General features: G+C 43.9%; 1 protein-coding gene across 2 annotated transcripts in view; it reads right to left on the bottom strand.

Moving 5' to 3' along the window:
* The window catches only part of LOC111064955 (netrin-A), a 48777-nt gene that overhangs the window by 4477 nt on the left and 21981 nt on the right, over nucleotides 1-22319 (bottom strand). The window contains exons 2-4 of one of the 2 annotated variants that reach the window (XM_022352837.2): nucleotides 12446-12634; nucleotides 1000-1149; nucleotides 715-870 (exon numbers count right to left, since the gene is read on the bottom strand). In XM_022352837.2, coding sequence (XP_022208529.2) covers nucleotides 715-870; nucleotides 1000-1149; nucleotides 12446-12634 — 495 coding nt within the window. Of the gene's footprint in view, nucleotides 1-710; nucleotides 871-999; nucleotides 1150-12445; nucleotides 12635-22319 lie in introns of both variants that reach the window. The other variant, XM_022352838.2, reaches the window with a different exon arrangement.

The following is a 22319-nucleotide window of genomic DNA, read 5'->3' as shown; positions in this document are numbered from 1 at the left end:
TCTCCATTCAACACACTCTTTTTGCCTCTCTCCCGGTTCGGTCTGCTACCTACTCCATCTCCTTCTCCTTGTTGTTTTTGTTGCTCTTTGTTTTGCGCCGGAAAACCGACAACCGACTGCACTTTAGCGGATTTGTGTTTTCTCACCCATTTGAGGGGATTACAAAAGCGCGAGCAGCAGCAAGCGCCAGAGCAAACTTTTGTCAGCGGACAGTGGCCATTCGCTAAGTGGAAAGCATGACGAGGAAAGGAAGCCAAAGGATGATGAAGAATACTTTGTGGTGGGGTTTCTTAGTGCGCTCGAGAGCCGTGTGGAATCGCTGCCAGAGAGCGCTTACAGTGCGCTGTAACCGAGGAGCGTGCACAGACTGTTAACGGTGTGCGGTAACAGACTTTAAGCCTGGAGTGCGGTAACAGACTTTAAGCTTGTAGTGTTAACAAAGGAGAGATCCACTGTACAACCAGCAGTTGGAAAAAGCAAGCAGAGCATTCACTGTACATCTAGCAGGTAGAGCAAGCAGAACATTCACTGTACACTCAGTAGTTGGAGGAAGGAAGGAAGCAGGGGTAGATGACATGAACGAATCCCATCGGTTTGGGGATCGGCATTGGTGAGGGATGTTGATTTGGATTTTGGTGGGTAGGTGGGTGGGTGGGTAGGTGTTAGCACACAACAACAGATAGATATGGATATGAGAGGAGAGCACTTACTTACCCCTGCCGCCCTCGGTGCGGTAGTATGGGGATTGGGCGGCCGCCGATGCGGAGCCGCCACCACGATTATTGGCAACGTCTGCAGTGGGCTCATGCTCGTCCGGCTCAGGTGCGGTATTCTGTGTGTCCAACATGTTGATCATGCGCGGTGGTTGCTCTGCGGAATAGAATGGGGGAAACATATACATTACATTATTGTAGATTTATATGCTAAGAAATGAATTATGTATATATGTATGTATGTACATATGTATATATGTGTTTATGTGTCTTGTTCGTTACTCACTTATGCATGGGGCAATGTGGGAGCGACTCTGTTGATAGCCACGTGCACAGCGGTTGCAGGTCAGTCCGGTCACTCCGTCCTTGCAGGCACATTGACCGCTGGTGCTGTTGCAGATCTTGCCAGATGAACCGATCGGATGGCACTCGCAGGCTGCAAAAAGAACAAGAAACACAATCAATGGCGCTGGCAGATAAAGATGCAAAATGCAAAGTGCAAAGGGAAAACAAGATGCAGATGTTCTTGGCAGCAGATATTTTCTTGTGTGTTTTGGGATCGTGTTGAGAGCTTAATGGAACCCGGTCAGCACTTCAAAGCCAACCCAAAGGCGATTGCTATCTGCACAATCCGATTGCCAAATGGTACGAGCCGCCCACTGCCCACTTGAGTTTTACTTAAAGTTCTTTCAAGTTCTCTCTCTGATTTTCTCTGATTTTCTCTGTCCCCCTTCAGCACATTCGTTTATGGGCCGTGGAAATGTGCATTAACAGATACGATTACACGGATCCGGGCTGCCCGGCTGCGCTGCCCTTATGGCCAATGCCTTCTGCCTTCTGTCCAGTGCACACGGCTGCCAGTCGGCGGATAGTCCCTTCCATCTTTCCGCCACACGCTTAATGGCGAATGAAAGTGTGAGAGTGTGAAAGTGCTCGCTCAGCATGAAATCTCCCTCAGCTGCCCATGGACTGCGTCACAGCGTCACTCTCCTTGAACCTCTATATCTGAGTGGTTTCGGCAGGATCCAGCTGTTGATCAACTACAACATCAATAAGAATCTCCGACAGAAGCCTGAACATAGCTGAATTTTCTATTATTTTTCCTTTAATCTAGCTGCGCTTTTTATTTTATTTTCAACGCAAATTGTAAAATCTTTAAAAAATATAAATCCCTTTTTTGTACCTTACCCAAATCCCTGCCAAATTTGTGTTCGCTCCGTGAAAGTAAATTCTCTTTTTTTTCTACATATATACATACATACAATATGGAGAGTATTTTTCATTATATTTGTGGTGCAGCCAGCGGCCACTTTCGGAGCACAAAGGCAAAGACAGCGCCAAAGTGCAAACTTCATCTTTTATTTCACATTTTGCAGCTCTGTTCTTTCCCGGTTTCCATTCGGTCTTATGTGTGTCATGTGTCTGTGTGTGTGTGTGTGTGTGTGTGTGCACTATTATGAAGGACTTTGCAGTTGTTTCGCTGTCATAGCAGTCCCCCTCCCACCCAACCCACACACACACACACACAAAGACACTCTTAGGAGAGCTCAAAGCGGTCGCTGCTTTTCCCTTTGGTTTGTTTAGTTAATAAGCCGCTTTTGGCCACATTTAATGGGTCTTTGCGCTTGGCTCGTTTGCCCAGAAGCTGTTGCATATTTAAAGATTTAAGTTGTGTGCGGACACAGCATGGGGCATGTTCAGCAGTAGTTATAGGCCTGCACTCGTACGAGTGTGTGGCAACACCCACACCACCATTCACTCACTGCTCTATAGAGTATGTATCCTCCTGCTCTCCCACTCCCACTCCCTCTCTCTCTCTCTCTCTTGCTCTTACTCTACTATATAATAGTCTCTGCTTCTCTTCTACCTTTGTTTGTTGCTGTCTCTCTCACTGGTTTCGTGAGTGCGTGCAACATTTGGTAATTTAATCCGATTTACAATAAATTAAATGCGATTTATATGCACACAGTGACACATCCGGATGATAACTACAACAACAACAACAACAACAACAACAATAATAGTATGTGTACGAGGCAGCAACAACAACTACAACAATGACAACAGGCAACAGACAATAATTACTTGCAACAACAGCAGCAACAATATGGTGTGTCCATTGTTGCCCCAAAGGGCGTCTCGCGGTCCCTTCTGGACAGAGTCCATGGCACGGCCACAGTGGCACAAGCCACACGCAACTTTGGACACAACAAATACAGCCATGGAGAGCGCGGTTTAAGGCCAAAGCGAATGAAAAGCCATTTGGAGTTGCAATTAAAACGAAATAAGAATTTCTAGCAAATGCAGTGCGCTCGATTTTTGCTTTAAAAAATACCCAAAGTCTACGAATTTCCAGGATTAAGTTTTAGAAGAACTAATTGGGTTTTCTATTGGCCTAGCTGCAAATATCCAAGCCCATTTTGAGGCTTAGCAGCTATGTTTCCAGCATTTAGGAACAAACAAACAATTTGCAGTCTCAAATGAAAAATAACTCAAAATTCAGATTTATTTGCAACGATATTTGTGTGAGTTTTAGTTTGAATTTTAGTTTGTCTATAAAGCATAAGAAAACTTAATACCTGGTCGAAAATAAATATTGGGACACTCAACTGTGTAAATACATCTACTTTTTTTTTCCAATTTTTTATATAATATTTTAATATTGAACTAAATTCCACAAAATATCGCTCTTTGTTTAAATTGGTTTCTAGCATTAAAATATAATTGTAGATAAAATAATGGTCGAATATATCAGAAAAAAAACATGTTTATGATTTTATAATATATAAATACATATATTAATTAAACATATGCTATAGGCCAGTAGGATAGTGGGGGGAGGCTGGCAGAAAAAAGAAACACTCAATTTTTAATTGCGTGCTAACTACGTAATAATAATAATAATAATTAAATATATAAATTTATATTTCTGTTATTATTTTATTTGAATTTCTTTAAAGTTAGAGGTGCGGCAAAAAATGCCTCCAACTAGTCGGCTACAAGTTTTATACGATTACGTATTCGACATGACCTTTGGCCACTGTGCAGTATGGTGGGCTGTCGTGTGGGGCAGCACAATATGACAATGCCGCTATCTGCGAACAGCGGACGCATCGCAGTGTGGTGGGGCCAGCAGGATAGTGGGGGGAGCTCTCACGGATATGGTTAAAATGCAAAAGCCAGAAAAAAGCCAGGCGAGAGAGAGAGAGAGGGAGAGAGAAAAGCGTTGCGAACGAGTTCATTACGCATACCCCCGTATCGTGGCATTGGCATCCATTTCTACCCATCCATTGCCCTGTCCTGCCCTGCCCTGCCCTGCCCTGCCATATAACCCAGGCATAGCCCTTCCGTATCCGTATCCATTGGCGCACTCCATATGCTCCGCTCTGCGTTTTTCTTCTCATTTTCCATTTCCCAATCGTATGTGTGTGTGCTGCGTTTTTTTTGTTGTTTTTGTTTCGTGCATGTGGTCCATTGACCGAGGGAAAAGATTATGAATTTTCATTATAACGAGCCAACAGAGGGAATCCATTCGAGTATTCCCATTCGAGTAGCTTCATTTTCGGATAGTTGGCGCTGCTACCCTACCCCCTACCCCCTTCGCCCCTTTGCATTTCTATTTAATTATCCGAATGGAGGAGGAATGAATCCCTGATGATTCAGCTTTTGGCAGCGCTGCAGCGGTGCAGCAAAGGGAAGCCCTTTCACCAGAGAGCTCTTCATTTCATTGCGTTCACTCTGTGTCTCTGTGTTTTGTGTACTCCAGCTGAGGTTCGAGCAGACGACCCAAATGGCAGTATGCCTTGAATCATTTTACAATCAAAAACAACAAAACAACAAAACAAAAAAGAGACAAAGAAGCGCGAGCCTCTCGTGTAACCTGTCATTTGTTGCCGCTTATCCAGATCGATTCGGGTCAGGGTTCCTCGAAATAAATGAGCCTCCGCATGGGACATGCGACACAAATGAATCATTTAGGGCCTCCCCCCCCTGTGAATGATTATTCAGGGGAATTAATTTGCTATGATATAATGCCAACAGGCTAAGGATTCGTTTGATGCACTTATTCCATGTGCCTTTTGGTGCTCGTACCATCCTCCATCTAAAGCAAAATGAGTCATTAAATGTATGTACATTCATTTCCTTGATTGAATCTTGATTCATGATTCACAAAGTACTCGCTTTTTTTGTGCATCCTGTTGGCATTCATAAACACAAAAAATTATGAACTCAATTATGATTGATTCATTTTTCCTGCTGCTGCTGCTGCATCATTCATTTCTCCCGCCACAGCACTCATTAGATCATCGATTGGAAGTGAATTTCTGCTGTGAATATTACGCCATTTGAATGGCTCATTAAATGCCTGAGTACGGTTAAATTCAGTTATATATATATCCGATATGTACACATGTTTATTCACAGGTAAGTTTTTTATGGCTGCTGCTGCTGCTGCTGCTGCTGCTGCTATGTTGTATTTATGTATCGATCATTCGCACGAAAATTTCCCCCATGGCCACGAAATTTATATATACATATATAGTGTGTGCTTTCAGCTGGTTGCTTTCCCTTTACTCATTCGGCATTTTCCATATTCCATTTTCCATTTCCAGTCAGCCTTAAAAGCAGCCACAACGTGTGCACTTTTTATTTATTTTCCTTGGCTCAAAAAATTAATTAAGCAAAAGCTGAACGCACCCACAAAAGCATTCAAAACTAAACAGAAAAATGGAGAAAAATAAGAAAACAAAAGGGGGTGTGGCTATCCTTTGAGGGACTGTGTGTGGCAGATTGCAGAAAAATTACTTAAGAATATAGGTTAAAATAATTCCACTAAAATACTCAATAATATCCACGGGCATATTTACTTTATGAGTTCAAAGTTTGGCCTTTTTTCCGGGCACACACACATCTGGTAAAAATCATAATACTCTCGCGAGCAAAAGGGTATAACAAGGCACTACGCAAAGTGTAAACATCATAAAGCAAATCAAGCGCTATATGTTATTGTTTATTTCAAGTTTGCGCAAGCGAATCCAGCCACTCAACCCCACTCTACGAGCCAACAAATTCAACGCAAAAGTCGTCTGCCTCGACCATCAATTGCCATAAAATATGTTACCCAAAAACGGTTCTAGTCCAGGGGAAAAGAGGCTAAAACTGTTGGCCATCCGCACAGCTGGCACTGCCACTGCTGTTGCTGTTGCTGTTGCTGCTACTTCGACTGGCTGCTGTTTGTTGTTATTAGAGAGGCCAAAATCCCCCGCCACTCCCGCGAGAATAATGCAATTTTTTCCAAAGAAAAACCAAACAGAACTGAAGAATTATGAAGAAGATATTCCAGACCAGAATCGAATGATTTGCAGTGAGAGATTACACCTGACCACGTGGGGTGGTGTGGTGGGGGGTGGTGTGGTGTGGTGGAAACTGAACATTAAACAGAAACCCAATGGAAGATCATGATTCATGCCAGCCAGCCAGCCAGCCAGCCAGCCAGAAGTAGGTGAATGTATCCATAAGATAGTGTCAGGTGAAAGATTCTAATGCTAAATCCTCTTTTCCTTATTTGCTTCCCTTTTTATTCCAACTTTAAGTTTATTGCTAATTTGGGCACTCGATTCAAATGATTCAGTTGAACGATCCAGCCAATTGTTTGTGCATTTAAATGAATCCCCCCCCCCCCCCCCGTCCAGTCGATCCGGTACCGGTTAAAAAGGCGATTCACCTTTTGCTCATTTCACACTTGAGTCCGATGGCAGTGGCGATGGCGGAACTTTCCTTGGTCTTATTAATAAATCAAAGGCTTCGCACGACGACGCGACACTCCAAGGAAAAGTTGTGCCAACCACCCACCACCCCCCACCCCGATTGAGGCACGGAAAAAAGTTTATCGCGGTTGCAACTGGCGCAAAGTTCGCTCAACTTTTGGCCGATGCCAAATGAGCAAAGATGAGCAGGAGGCCAGGCGGGGGTGGGGCGCATGGGATTTAGCTGCGCCTGTGTAGGCGGCAGGCAGGCATCTCCATCTTGCTACAATTTTCGTGTTGCATGTACAAAGTTTGCCGTTTGCCAGGTGAAAGACTAAAGACAGTGGGAAGGGGACAGGCAGACGGATGGGGCGCAAAAGTTTTCGCGCTTTTCAAATTGTGCGTTAAAGATTGAGGCGCTTGAAGCGCACTGTCACAGAAACAGGAACACACAGAGAGGGAGGAAGGAAGGGAAGGAGCGGAGGGGAGGACGAGCAAGTGAGTGAAAAGTAAGAGAAGATGAAGGGCAGGGGTAGTCGTAAGAGATCTGAATGGGCCTATTGAAAATCAAACGATGCGCAGTAAAGTAGGCAATGCCAAAAACTCCGAAAATTGTTACCAAACTCTCCTACTCCGTCGCCCCCCGCCCCACGCTCACACTCCTTCCCTCCCTCCTTCCGGCAGTGGGAAGTGCAACGTTTCGGAAAATGATTTTCCAACTGTTCCGCAACTGGCAGGCAGACGCTGGTGGGGGTTGGCAGAGAGAGTTACCCCCTTGGTGGGGGGGAAGTGGTTTTTTGGTTTTTGGGAAATGGCAGCGCCAATTTGACGCTCGAACAATTTGCACAGCTTTAAATGTCAACTCGCATGCAAAATGTCATAATTCAAATTGGGCAGATTGCCGGGACACGCCCACAATCAAGCCAGCCAGCCAGCCAGCCCCCACCCCACCCCTCGTACTCCTGTACCCGTTCAGTGGGGGTGGTGCTGCTGTTTGCTGACCGGAAAGTACTCTATAATAGAGAGAGAGCGAGAAATGATGGAAGATGCGGCGTATGGCAGTTTGAATATGTTATTTTTGGGCATGCAAATAAATATAAATAAAAGAATGGCGAATGGGAAATATAAAAGGGGATTTCTCTGGCACATATCAGGGAAATTTTGGATCATTATGGAGCTACGTAGGTGCCAAAGCGGAAGCGGAACTGAATACCAGCAAGCGCAATAATCCAGATCAATAATCAGGAGTCTTTAGCTGTTCCAATCTTTTATTTTATTTTATTATATATTTGTTGGTACAAAAGTTGCAGCCACTAAATAATTATGCCATAGGAATCAGAGCTTGCAGCACTTTCATGGCACATCCAATTAAAGCAAACTTCTGGGCATTGATAAACGTAGAAAAGGATAAGGCATATCTTCTATGGGCTTCGTAAAATTTAGTTTAATTTTTGCTACAAATATTCAACGCAGAACTTCTGCAGTTGCACAATTTAAATTGGATTTTTCATTCAACAAGCAAGCAGCGAGCATGCCACCATCTTTGCTGGTATCTATTGCAGCACTTTGTAGAGCATTTCCACTTCGTTGCCAGACAAAGTTCTGTTCACTTTCTATCAATTTCGGTTTTTTTTTGTTTATTGTTTTTTTGTTGTTGTTGTTGCTATTTTGGCTTTTGTCGTGGAAAATGTTTGGTTATTTCCCTGAACTTTTATTGCTTTGCCGGCACACAAAAATTTGTCACGCCGCTTGGAACAAACTCCCCTTTATGTGTGTACCCCCTCGCTGTGCGGGAAGATGTAATAGATTTTTCCAGCTTAGTTTTTAATAGCACCTTGGCTTAGTGTCTCCCTCCGCCCCCGCGCCAATGTGTGGGTGTTTTTTGATAAATGCATTTCGTTTTGGTATTTTCAGACAAATTTCAATTAAGTTGCGGGCGAAGCAACAACCACCCAGCCACCCCCTTGTGGGCTGTTGGATAACCTTTAACCTTTAACCGATTCGTTACAGTTGCATGGGCGCGCAGCGCACTTTTATGAAATTCTAATGAAGTCTGACAGGAGGATGGCATTCCATGCTTCCATCCCTGCAGCGGCTGATGTCCAGGGGCTGCTGTCCTTTGGCCCCGGCTGCGTTTCATGAACTTTTTCGGGGGGAGCAATAAAGGAACTTCTTTTCGTTTTGGGCCTTTTAATTGCCGCTGCCTGCTGTGACCCCTATGTAGATATATCTATGGCATATATATGGCATATATTGTACATCCTGCTGCATATCGTGGCGCACATTTGGCCGTCTTATTGCTGTAACATTTCGCACGTGACTTTCTGATTTTATGGCTTTTAATTTCACGTATTTAGTTACGGATAATGTTAATTGTATTCGCAGTCACGCCCCACACACACCACACACCACATCCTTGCCGCCCCACATACAGGAGTAGTCCTTTTGTTATATCCCTGGTTGTAGGTTGTAGGGGGTAGCAATTGCCAGGCTTTTCAATTGTGTTCGCAACAATGGGATGATTTGATATATGAAATGATATGATAATGGAGGCATTGCCTCCAGGATTAATCCTCAGCAATTTGATTAGCAATTAGGGATTTTGAGTAGCGATTGCTGCCAGGCATGACTCGATTCGCAGTTGATCTACGAAAAAGTAAATTAATTAAATGGAAATTTGCTGCCTGGCAGGGCACACGCAATTCGATGGACAAAATGTTGTGATTGACATGCAAATTTAATGATGTCAACCGATGATGGCAATAAGGCAGCAGCAGCAAAACAAGGGCCCAGGGCCCAGCCGGGGGGCCAGACTTTAATTATCAAAAGAGCTGCAACAAGAATCATGGGGCGGGCAGGCAGTCAGGCAGTCAGGCAAATGAATAATGATTCGTTTACTGGGCAGGCATTTCCACTCATTGGACAAATAATAATAATATGTAATTTTCCGGTCATTGAAACATTTTGCACAAATAAGGAAATTGACTGGAGCCCTGTCCCTGTCCCTGGCCCTGTCCCTGTCCCTGGCCCTGTCCCTGGCCCTCTACGAGCAGACGAAATGACTTTGACAGCACATGTCCACATGTCTGTACGTGTGTGCCTGTATATGTGTGTGTGTGGCTCAATGTGTGTGTAATGGTCTGTCCAATTCTCTTTCCCATCTTCCTGTGCCTGTCTGTCTGTCTGTGTGCGATGAGTTATGGCTTTGCCAAAGTCTAACTCCATTCGACTCGACTCGACCTGACTCTCTGCCCGCCTGGCCTTTGCCTGCCTGCCCCCCCCCCCCAAAGTAAATCATTTAAATCATTTGAATATTTAAATTAAATCAACTTCAAAATCATCATCACAGCACTCAGACAAATATTGTAGTTTGCGGAAGTGCTCCCACCCATCCCTACCCCCTAAGCCTAATCTTTTCCATTTGAGCCCGCAATCGAAATGAATTTTAAGGCGTTAATTATAATGCGAGACGGCGAACAGTAGATGGGAATGGGGCTGGCAATGGGGCTGGGGCTGGGGCTGGAGTGCGTGTGTATGCAATATAAAATTTGATGGGTAAAAGTTACGAGCTTTGAAGGTGATTCGGAATGCGAGTGGCGGAGGCAGTAAACTTCTACGTCGTATGTGACAGCAACATTAAAATCAGATTGACTTTGGGACACTGTATGGCTTTGATTCTCAAAGATATAGCGCTATATAAGTCAACTAAAGAGCTACAAATGAAGGATAAGCCTGAGAGCGAATTTATACAAATCAATGGGGCAGAAGCCAAAACAAATGCCTCTGAAATGCCGCTCCAAAATCAAAGTTTTGCACGCAAAATATTCTGTATGATAAAACATGCAAAACACATGTCCATGGGACGTCAATCGATGGGCTTTAAATATCCGAAAAAATCAGCTTTATATCCGTCGATGAACTTGAACGAAAATTGCATAAGCAAAACAGCTTGATTGAAATTTTCTCTGTGCGTTTCTTGTGCGACAAACAAAGCCATTAGCAATTTTGAATTTATTTCTTTGTTATTTATTATGCAGAAAAAATCTGCCACACTTGAGATGCGAATGAAATAAATCATTGAAAGCATTCTTGACGGCAATGTCCTCTGACAGTTACTGCATCAGCTGTGCAGCAAATGGTTTGCCGAAACACTTTCCACCAACAACAACAACAACAACATTTCGGTTGACTAATTGAAAGTTCAGACAGGAGTGGAGGCGGCAAGGGGCGCTGCAACATTTGGCAAATGGCAAAACATGACGTAAAACATTTTGACAACAAGTTGAAAACAAACCGAAAACCGAAAGCCGAGAGAAACCGAAGGCACCAGTCAACAGCAGTCAACAGCAGCCAACAGCCAACAGGCAACAGCCAACGGCCGAACAATGAATGGAGGCAACTGTAAGGCGAGAATGTAAAAATGTTTCTTAACAAATTGCACGCGTGTCAAAATTAAAATGAATAAATTTTTTATGACCCGCTCGCAGAAGGCAGCGCAGCACAAAAAAAAGAAAACCAAAAAAAAAAGAGAGACGACGACGCTGAAGGCGATTAAATTTAAAAAATTGTCACAGCGGCGCCTTTTGTCTCTGATTTGAAGTCCAAGTCGAAGCCGAATCTGTATACAAATCCGGATCCGGAGTGTGGGCGGGACGGCTGGTGGTGCTTGTGCTAATGCTGGCGGTGCACTTATTTACGATGTGGTTCGATGCTGACTCTTTGCCGGATAATTAATTAAAAATCGATAAGAATTTGATTTGGATTTAACGGCTGGCTATGCGGCGCACAATGAGAATTATGATGCTTAGTCAGCTGCCCCCAAAGCGGTTTGACAATATTTCTGACATACCCATGACAAAACGGCAACCCGAATCGAGTGCCTCCCCACTCCCCACTCCCCATTACATTTTGCCACTGGAAGGGCAGCTGTTTTTGTTGCTCCTCCAATTTTGCAATTAGCTATAGATTTTTCGTATGTGAATTCCCAGCGGGCTGCACCAAAAATCTACAATTAGTTGGAAACCCATAAATAAATAAATAAATAAATAAAAAGTGGAGCGTCCACCTGATTTGAGTTGATTGCCAATCGAAAATTATTGCAGGCTCATAAATTCTGTGTCTTCGGTGCGCACCAATCGGTGTGCATAGATATCAGTTGGTGGGCATATATATGTAGGTGTTATATAGGTGCTTGAAATGAACTAAATCTGCTGGATATTGAAAGGTAATTCTACTGTAGCTGGAAGCGTTAAAAGTAGGGCATTTAGTGGGGCATATTCCACAATTTTATATATATGTATAATACGATAAAGCTAGAGATAGATCTACCCAACCATCAACTTTTATAGCAGCCATAAATACCTGTGCCCACAATTCTTTTGATTTAATTAACAAATTTATTTGTCTCTGCTTATCCAACCATTTTCATATTAAACGAAGCATCAAATAAGTCAGACGTATTTTTTGTAGATGTTATATTCCATTTGTGGGGGGACTCTACTTAGATATTTCCTGGCTGGTATTATTTTGTCCCTGTTACTGCTGCATAATCTTTCTGCAGGGTATGCCCATAGCTTTGATGATTATCATTATCGCTGCTTCTGTTCATGTTCTGCTGCGCCACCCCGTGGCTGTGTTTCATTTTGCGTTGTTTTTGGTGTTCGATTGGAACGCGTTAATTTATCGTGGTCATAAATTACAATCCCCACACACACACACACAGTGGAAGGTCGCCTGGGGATGGCAAAGGGTTGCCCCCAGAGCTCTCCATTTGGACTTTGTTTTCCCGGCAGCTAATTATTGTAAATTGTGCATTAATCTCGGGCACCAAAGGAATTTCTCGGCACCACAGATTTGGCAATCCGTTTCGTTGGGCGGGCGAATTACGAAAGAGAAGATTTGTATTTTATCCAAGAATATATACGTATGTACGTGTGAGGCAAGAACACACCCGCAGGAAAACAATAAAATAAAGAGCACACTTACCTTTGCACACCTTGCGATGATTTAGCGGCTTGCTGGGGTCCCTGTAGTAGCCCTCCTTGCACAGGTGGCAATTCCGACCCATGGTCGAGTGTCGACAGTTCTGGCAGACGCCACCGGAGACGCCCTGAGAGGCGCGAAAGATTTCCATATTGAAGCGGCACTGTCGCGCGTGATTGTTGCAGTTGCACACTGTAACAGAAAAGAAAAACCAGAAAAAATACAACTTTAGTCAGCGATACAGCCAGGGTGGATCCAGCGTGGATCCAGGGTGGATCCAGAGGGGGGAGAGCTACGATATGTATGCCCAAACCTTAACCGTTAACTGTCCATTTTCAATGTGTTTATCAGTGGCTTTGATATGGCCCTGGCCCAATGCGTTAAATGGAAATAAATGGCACGCAAAATGGAAGGTTGGGGTTGGGGTTGGGGTAGGGGCAGGCGCGAATGATTGGTGCTGGGGGGCGACTGGTCGTTGGGGAGCATCATTTGTCTAGCGGGACATTGGCTTAAGTTGGATAATTTATGCGACGATTTGTTTTGAATTACTTACTTAGGCATCAGCGACTGGCACACAAGGCGTGGCCCAGTCCTGTGTACCCTGTTTTTTTTCTTATTTTTTATAAGGGCTATGTATGCCCGGGCGCTATGTCTGGCATTGCTATTGCTCCTCCCCAATCCTTGGCTCATCCTTCATTCACTGCTCCTACGGCTGGCTTTCACTTCGTTCCTTCTTTGTTCGTTTTTTTTTGTCTGCGCTTCTCCTATTGCTTTCGCATTTTTCACTTCATCTTGGAGTGGAACGAACCTCCAGGGTATGCCACAATCGATGACTCTACGCTTTTGCAATCTTTTACAGCTTTTACAGCATTGAATACCCTTTAGAAAAAAAACTACTGGGCATGGCTCCAGGTAGATTAAACTTAACTAGGAACTGCTAGAAATTATGCAAGTCTCAGGCCACTGCTTTGGATTTTCAAAGAACTAACAAGGAATGCAATTAATTCGCTCGCAAGCTGCAAATTAAAGTTTCAGCTTCGTTTAGCTGAACCTTCTGTAGTCCTGGGATTGCTGTTCATTGCAGGGTATTTGGGCCATCGTTTCATTTATTCTTTGCTTATTTTGTCTTTGTGGGCTGCTGCTTGTTATGCTTTTGGCAAACAGTTTTCCTATTGACATTCGATGGCGACTGCTGCGGTTACTGCTGCCCGTTCCCAAATAGGAATAGCAGCTCCCATATTTGATGGTGGTGGTGGTGGGTGGGGGGCTGCTACACAAGTTGGTAGATGCTAGATGGGGCTCTACAACTGCTGAGTTGGCATCTGCACAGAGAGAGAGAGAGATAGAGAGAGACACAGCAGAGCTGCCTGTCAATGGCAAAGGCCACGATGACTGCTGCCTTGCGGCTAGACAAAAACTTGAACCAACGAGAACGTCTGCCTGTCTCTCTCCGTCTCTCTGTGTCTCCCCGTCTGTCTGTCTGTCTGTCTCCCTGCATTCGACAGTTGTGTCAACCAAACAGAACTCACAACTCACAGCGCAGAGAGCGCAGAGAGCTCAGAGAGCTCAGAGTCAGTGAGTTGAGAACCAGTAGAATGCCAATGCTGAGCACACATGTTATAATTATCTTTCACACATTGCTTCGGGGCAAGGGCCAAGCAATCGGCCAGACAAAGCGACTCTCCACAGTCCCTTCTTGAAGGCCCTAACTGCTTGTTGTGTGTACCCACTTCCTCGCCCCACCCATCCATCCATCCACCCATCCACCCATCCACAGCTGGCGCATGCCAGCCGCAGACAAAGTTATGTCAGCGCAAATATTTGAACAAAGTCAGGCTACTGACTGTCGCAGTTGCAATCGCAATCGGAGTCGTCTCTTCTCCCTCCGAGTATATGCAGAATCGCAGCCAACAAAAGCTAAGCAAATATTTACGGGAAAAAAAGCAGAGCTGCCCGAGAGCACGGCGTGTGGCTAATTGCCCGCCCATCTTTCATTCACAATCTCACCCATGCCTATGCCCTATGCCCCCCCCCCATGGTACGGAAAAGGGTTTAGGCTCTCGCTCGGCGTTAAAAATGCTTGATAATTAATTTTAATGACACACTTACGAACTGCGAATGCAACTTGATTTATGGGTAGATTTTTGGTTTTCGTTCGTTTCGAGGTTTTTTTTTGGTCATGTAAATTTCACTTGGGCGATTACAAAATGCCCATCGAGAGCTCAATCAAATGCGACTTAAAGCGATGCATAAAACTGTTCATTAGCCGGTCCCCAAGCTGCTGCCGTTGCCGCCCGTTCCCACCGCCTTCCCCCCTGTGTTATCCGAGAAAGGTGAGTCCAGTAATTAAGTTCAAATTTGATAAAATACTCACACTCACACAAACACTCGAATGGGTATGGGTATGGATATGGGTTTGGGTTTGGGTATGGGGGAAACAAGACAATGAAATCGTCTCAGTATCGTCTTTGTCTGATGGCGCTGCATCTTTTGGTCGTCAGGGGAGAGTTGGCCATAAAAACGACATTTGTGGAGCCGCTTAAATGTTTCTGTGGTTCATTTGGAACAAAGACCTGGCAGAGCAGCCAGGGGAAAGTTATCCCGAAAAGCACGAAATCTTGATATCCTTGATAATGTTTTTGGTGATCAAAGATCTTGCAGATGGCTCATACTTTGCTGGCTAATTAAGGCCAAATTAATTTAGAGAATATTTGTGTGGCAATCTGCTGGAAGGATCTATGAGGCTTCGGAAGGACGGAACTTTGATGGATCATTAGACTGAGAATGAGACAGTAAAAAAAGGCTCGAAAACTAACGAAAGGAAATGTTTAACGAAAAGAAGAAAATCTCCTAGTTATGAGCAGGCTTAGAATTAAATTCAATGCAGAAATAAAACTTAAATAGTTGAGCATTAAATAAAAAGAAACTTCAACTTTGCCTCGATTTATCTACGGGATTAGCAATTGCATCGACACAAAGCCAAAAGCCCCCATGAGAGCTCATGCAATTGTCTTTTTAATTCATTTATTCTTTAGCCTAAAGGCGCTGCAAATACTGGGTAAAAATAACTAAGGTGCGCAGGGTCAGAAAATCGCGATTTGTGAATTTTTAAAATATTTTTTGTGGGCCCAAGCGAAGCTGCTAACTAAATGTTGTTTCATGCTAATCAGCAGGCGGATTGCAATGCCCCATTGATTGCTGCCTTTTTGCTGTGTGTGTTTTGCGTGCAAGGGGCATTAATTGCCTTAGATACCAGACGATCCCCTGGCCCATGTGTAAGGATCTTACGAGTACACATACACAATAGTCTGGCAGTATGGCAGACGCATGTTTCCGGCTGTGTTGACACACAGTTGAAACTGCTGCAAGCAACGAGCATGAATGGAAACGGGAAAACTCTTTGATATCTGTGCAGGGCACAAGGGAACGGATTTCGTCGGTTTGGCATCTCTAATTAACTGCCACAGAAAGCGAGTTGGAGTTGGGCAAGCATTTTTTTTTTTTTTTATATTATTTCTTGGTTGTGTTGATTGGCCAGGAGCAGATTCGGCTAAGCTCCCCAGCAGCAGCATTCAGCTGTAGCTTCAAAGGCAGTCAGGCAGGCAGGAGCTCCCAGCAGCAGCAGTCAGAGCCATTGATAAATTGTCGGAAAGTGTTCGTTCGCTTTGGCCATGGCCAGAAAGAAAAAACATACCGAAAACACACACACAAACAAAACCAAAAAAACCCGCACCAAAAGCGAACCCTCCCCCCCCGAAACCAAACCAAACCAAAAGCCAATCCAGCGTTACGCTTTTGACTTTGCTCCACGGCATTGCTGTGTGTGTGTGTGCTTTGGATGTACCCTGCCTTTGAGTGGGGCATTACTGCCCAAGAGCAGAAGGCTCCTTAAATTTCGAAAGTCTCTGCCTTCGAATTTTCCTCATTACTTAATTTCGCATAATTAATTTCTACAGCATTTATTTTTCAAGTGTATTTCCAGCATCGGTTTCTGCGTGTTTGGTTGCATTTCTCTCTTGTATGTTTTTGCCACTGCTTTGTTGTGGGGCTGTGGGGGCTGTGGGGGCTGTGGGGCTTTTCCTTGTCCATGTCCTGCCAGAGCGTTTTCAATTTTCCTCCGCTGCTCTGTGTCGGTCGACATTTCATCGTTTTATGATTGATTGCGTTCGCCTCGCCTCGCCCGCCTCGCCTTGCAGTGATTTTGCAGTTACCCCCCCGAAAATTGTGAATTGAATTCGTGCTGTCCATGCGAGTAGGATTTTTTGGGTAGCAGGGGGGGCTGGGGGGGTGTGTTGCTGTTGCTTTTGTCGGTGGTGCGATTGCGGTTGCGGTGGGGCTGTGCCTGGGCTCTTGGCGGTTTTTCCCCACTGCAATTTGACAATTTCATCGCAAAATTGTTTTGGTGTTTGTGGCAATGTTCTGGCGCTCTGCTGCTCTGCTGCTCGGCTCGGCTGCTCTGGCATGTGTGTTCGGCTCTGTGATTTATCAAAAGTGGTTGCCCATCGCTCTTTACGTGCATTTCGTGGTAATTAATAATTTTAATTTGATTTTTTTCGGTTTTTTTTATTTGATTTGATTTCCCTACCAAAAGTGAGAACAAAGCGCAGTCACACTCCGCATCATTATGTCATCAGTGTCTTTATTTTTTTTTTTTGTGTGTGATCTTTTGAGTGTTCGTTGCACGCTTCGCGGAATCAGCACACGCTTTGAACTATTTGTATTGTTTTGTATTGTGTATTGCTCTCTCTCTCCGAATCGGTTAGTATTTATAAACATTTTCATCGTAAATGCCCCCGGTCCGACAGTCGTAAACAGCCGCCAACTTTCGTTAAAAATTGTTTGCACTTTCTTCGCTGGAAGCGCTCACAATACCCAGAAATCATCATCATCATCATCATCCTCCACATCCACATCCACATCCACTCGCCAGCCAAAACATTCAACAATTCTCAACATCTAACATTCAAGCAAAGAGGCATTAGATCAGCCCCTGGGCAATCTCTGTGGCTGCTGCCCAACCCTACCATACCCTACCCTGTACCCTACCCTACCCTACCCTACTATTATCAGCTCTTTTGGCCTGATGTAGCAATTAACTTGTTAAGTTTTTGCATCCCCAGGCGCATCGTCTGTCGTCTGTCTGTCTGTCACCTACTCCGATGTTAATTGAGCATTTGAAATGCGCGATTATGAAATTATTTCGAAAGAACGACGGCGGGGGGCTGCCCCCTTTTTAATGGCGTGACAATTGTTTCATTTTCAGAAATATTCTCATGCGTGCCAGAGCATCAGAGTGCTGGGTAGCTCGGGATCTGGATGGCATAGAGCCGTGCAAAAAAGGGCAGCAACGTTTAAACACACCATTATCCATTCAAGAATCTGTGCTGCAGTGTTAATTGCTTTGCTCAAAATTCCCTAACTATAAGATCTTCGAATCCAAATGAAAAAAAACAGCTTTGAAAATTGCAGCATACTCTCTGCTATGGATTGTTAGGGCTCTCTTGTGTTTAGTTCACTGACATATTGATTATGGACAGTCCCTAGCAGTCGCCCAGCTATGTGAACTCGGCACTTAGCCGAAATACAGCTACGAAAATTGAACTAAAGACTTGTCACAGCATCCTGTAGGCATCCATCGTGTTTCAGGGATGATCCCTGATCTACCAACTATATAATTTCTGCAGCTGACCAATAAAAAAAAAGAGACTCTCCATTTAAATAGCCAGAGCAGAGGCAGCGTAATGGATGGAAGTACGAGTGGGGTGTCTGTGTGTTTAACGGCCCACGCGTACCCCAGATTCTGGCAGTCTAAACCATTCCGTTTTGTGGCATGCCCCACAGACACAGAACCACCCTGTCTCCGGCGGAGTGTGGGGTTTTTTTGTCTATTTTTTTGTGTCGAAAACTGAAAACATTTTTCTTTTGGCGCTTCCTTTTGGACTGCAATTAAGGCGACTGCAACGCTGCTTTTGCTTTGGCTTTGGCTTCTGCTATTTTCTTTTTTGTTTTTTTTTTTGCGTGTCTTTCTGCCGCGTGCCGCGTGCCGCAGCTGCAACATTTTCCTTGTCAACGGGCGGCGGGCAACAGCAGCAGCAACAACGATTACAAATTGTTTGCTGCCAGCGGCACAATAAATAAATACAATAAAAAAAGAAAAATAAAAAGAAATATATACCGAAAAAAGGCAACAACAAAAATGTCTGCTTAAAAATAAGTTTTTCTTTTTTTTAGATCAGGCTAGGAGCAGGCGAAGGAGCGCAGCACTCGAGGAGGTGGAGGAGCAGGAGCCAAAGAGGAGACCCAACTTGTTCTCTAATTAATGTAGAAGCGAATTAACATATACACATACACACACACACACACACACACACACACACACCATACATACATCTGTATACGCTTCTCAGATGTTCCATTGATATCCTGTCGCTAATAAAGAACCCATTTTCATGGCTTCCCTTTGGGCCCCACACATCACCGAATCACGTCTCTCCACTCTCCTCCCCCCTCTCTCTCGTCTCTCACGAGAGGCAAAGAATTTATGTTTAGTTTTCTAGGAAAATGTTTTTCTTTGTCTGTTTTGTTATTTTATTTAAATCACGGCACACAATTATTTCAATTCTCTTTTGCCTCCAAATGCCGATGCCGATGCCGAATTTCGATTTTCAGTTCTTCGTTTTTCGTTGCGTTTTCCCAAATTAGTGCGCGGAGGACCCCAAAGAAAAACAATAAACAAATTTTCAAAAAATGTTTGTATGCTCAGCCTTCGATCTGATGTTGGTTCAGCATAGGCCCCTGCACCCTGGCCCCTACCCCCTGCCACAGCCCAGCCAATGCCCTGAGAGGGTGCGGTGCGTTGCGTTGCGTTGAATAAACGACTCGTTAAGACACATAAATAAAACGCACCAAAAGTTTCCTAATTAAGTCGCTTGAAGACAGAGAGGGAGAGAGGGAGGGAGAGTGAGAGAAAAGTGGTCCCAAAAAAGAGTCGTAGGGAGGGGGGAAATGCAATACACACTATTGAAACGGGGCAGCAAATTTATGAACACTCTTAGGAACCACTAAAAGGTGCCCCTTTGCAGAACCAATAAGCTTGGATCTTTATGGTGTGTTGGCAATGCTTTTGGCCAAAGTTAAGTGAGAGGAATATCGGAGGAATATCTCAGCTACATATGGGATCCATCTCTGGCTATTCTTACCTCTTACCAGTGCATTAATCAGTGCCCTTGGCTCTGTTGCAACTGCTTTTACCTTACATGATTTAGCTACACCTCCACTGCCTACCAATTTAATTAAATTTAATCACAGAATTATCTATTATCTAAACTCTGTACTAACACGGCAACACAGCCCCCCTCCCTGCACACCCCCTCCCTTACAGCAGAACGCTCTTTCCTTTTGCAGAGGCCCAACAATTAGTTGATATAACTACACAAAGAAAACTCAATTGAGTGTGTGGCCTGACTGCTGTGTAAAATATCGCCCGTGTGCAGCGCGCTCTTTGTGTGTCTGTGTATGTGTATGTGTGGGTGTGGGTGTGGTGTATCTATGTATAAGATAAACAATCCAGCAGCTAGATCAACAACGGTTGCAGGTGATGTGAAAGGTCGACTGCTGCGGTAGCCGCCCGCCCGCTGCTCCGGCCAACAACAACTCAAGTGTCCGACCCTCGGGGCAACCTCGGGTCCACGGATGGGTTTTTGATCTTTGTAATGCGTACCCTTGCATTTTATAAGCAGCGGGCATTATGATTTTGAGCAGCGAAAGGGCAACTTTATGTAGCTATATAGCCACGGATCAGGCACTAGCAGGCGGAGTGTCTTTAGCTGTAATTTCTGTAGCTAAATGCAGATCAGCAAATGTGGCTTATGCCAGAAATCAAAAGTGTTTAGAGGGTATCACAGGTTTGAGCACAGCCAGCAGCCCCGTGCTGTAGTTTTCTTATTGTTTTGATTGGGAATTTTGGCTGCATTTTGGATTTATTTTGTTGGCTGCTGCGGATCATTCGCTTGCGCTTAGCGCAGAGTCAGAGTTAGAGGCAGAGGCAGAGTTGGGCCTGGACCTGCAGCTGGATGGGGATGGGGATGTGGATGTGGCACCTATCTGAGATATCGCTGCTGGTTCGTGTGGTGTTGAAATGTCAGCAGTCGAGCAGCACTTGCCTCGCACATGGCCTCTACCGAGTGCGGCAATGTATGTTTTGTTTTAACATTTTCCCCTCCCCCACACCACTCACCCCTCACCCCTCACCCATCACTAGTTGTAGTTGCATTTGTTGCGCTGTTCTGTTGTTCTGTTGTTCTGTTGTCTGGTTTCATTTGCATTTTGTTTGTTTACTCGTCGCGTATCTCTCGAGTGGATTCAATCTCTATCTCTATCTCTCTCTCTCTCTCTGTGTGTGTGTGTGTTTGTGTGGTGGACTCTGTGCCCCTAGGGCCACGCCTTAATTACCATACGCCAAGGGGGCTAATTCATATAAATGATTTTTAAATGCGCAAAAATATGCAGCTACTGATTTGTCCCCTCAATAGAGTTGTAGATGATTGCATTTAATTAAGCAGCAGGACAGGAGGCTTACTCCCCACCCGCACCCCTCCAGCCGTCACTCTGCTGCGACGCGTGTGAATGTCAATTAAAAATCGTATCGCCATCGCCATCGCCATCATCGCTGTGCTCTGCTCTGCTGTGCTGTGCATCCCCAAAGATTGTCTATCTTTTTATGGCTGAACAGATTCCCTAGAATCGAATACCAGAGAGCCCCGGCAACTGCGACTGGGATCGGGACCTGAAATGCGATGCGATGCGCTGCGCTGCGGCCGAAAGGTCAAAAGATGCTGCCACTGCCACTGCCACAGCGGCACAAGCATAAATCAGACGAGCACACGAGCGGGAGGGTGGGGGGCTTGTGTTCGAACAGAGCGAGGATTTCATTCCAGCTTCAAACTGTGGCGGCATTTTCAATGTCACATGCCACACCACAGTTATTCGCAGATCTTCCAGTTCTCTTTTTTTTTTTTTTATATGTTTTTCTTCTCCTTTGCTGCTTCTGCTCCTCTCCACTCTCCACTGCACTCCACTGATTGTTGCAACTTGTTGCAGGTCGCAGAGAGCTCGTGCAAAAAGCGGGCCCAAGAGACCAGCAGATACTCTCACTTGGGGGGGGCAAAGACTTAGGCTCATAGACCATAGTTTAGGCATCGGAAACTAAATAAATCACAGCTCAAAGATGGCCCAAAGTTGTGCTAAATTTTAGTAAATTTAAATTTCATTTTTGATTTGGCTTTCATGGAATATATGCTGATTTTTTTGAGGGGTTTTATGGGAGAGATATTCCCTTTAAACTTGACAGATAACAGCTAGAAGTAATTGATTTAAACACTGGCATATATGAGGCTCCAAAACTCAAGTAAAAATGTGGAAAATAATCTCTATTAAATATTCAAATATATATTCAATTGTGTATTATATAATTATAATTCATATAATTAAGTATATTATATTATATTATAATTATATAATACACAATAATATAATTAATTATTATAATTATATATTATAATTATTATATAATTATAATTAATTAGGTATATTATATTATATTATAATTATATAAAACACAATTGTATTTGTATTTTAATTTATATATTATTTATATTTATATATTATTTAATTATAATTATAATTCAGTATATTATATTATATTATATTATAATTATATTATATTATATATTTTATATATGTATGTATATTATATATATTATGCTATAATTATAATTATATCTATAATTCACTGCCATCGCATCCTTCCTTTCTTGTAAATATTCTCCAAGAACTTAACTTCTATCGGCAGCATTTGGTTAACTATTTTTCTGACCTA

Source organism: Drosophila obscura, unplaced genomic scaffold, assembly GCF_018151105.1.
Source record: "Drosophila obscura isolate BZ-5 IFL unplaced genomic scaffold, ASM1815110v1 contig_73, whole genome shotgun sequence".
In the NCBI taxonomy this organism is placed as follows: domain Eukaryota; kingdom Metazoa; phylum Arthropoda; class Insecta; order Diptera; family Drosophilidae; genus Drosophila; species Drosophila obscura.
The sequence above is the reverse complement of the archived record's forward strand: the minus strand, read 5'-3'. Positions and strand labels throughout refer to the sequence as shown.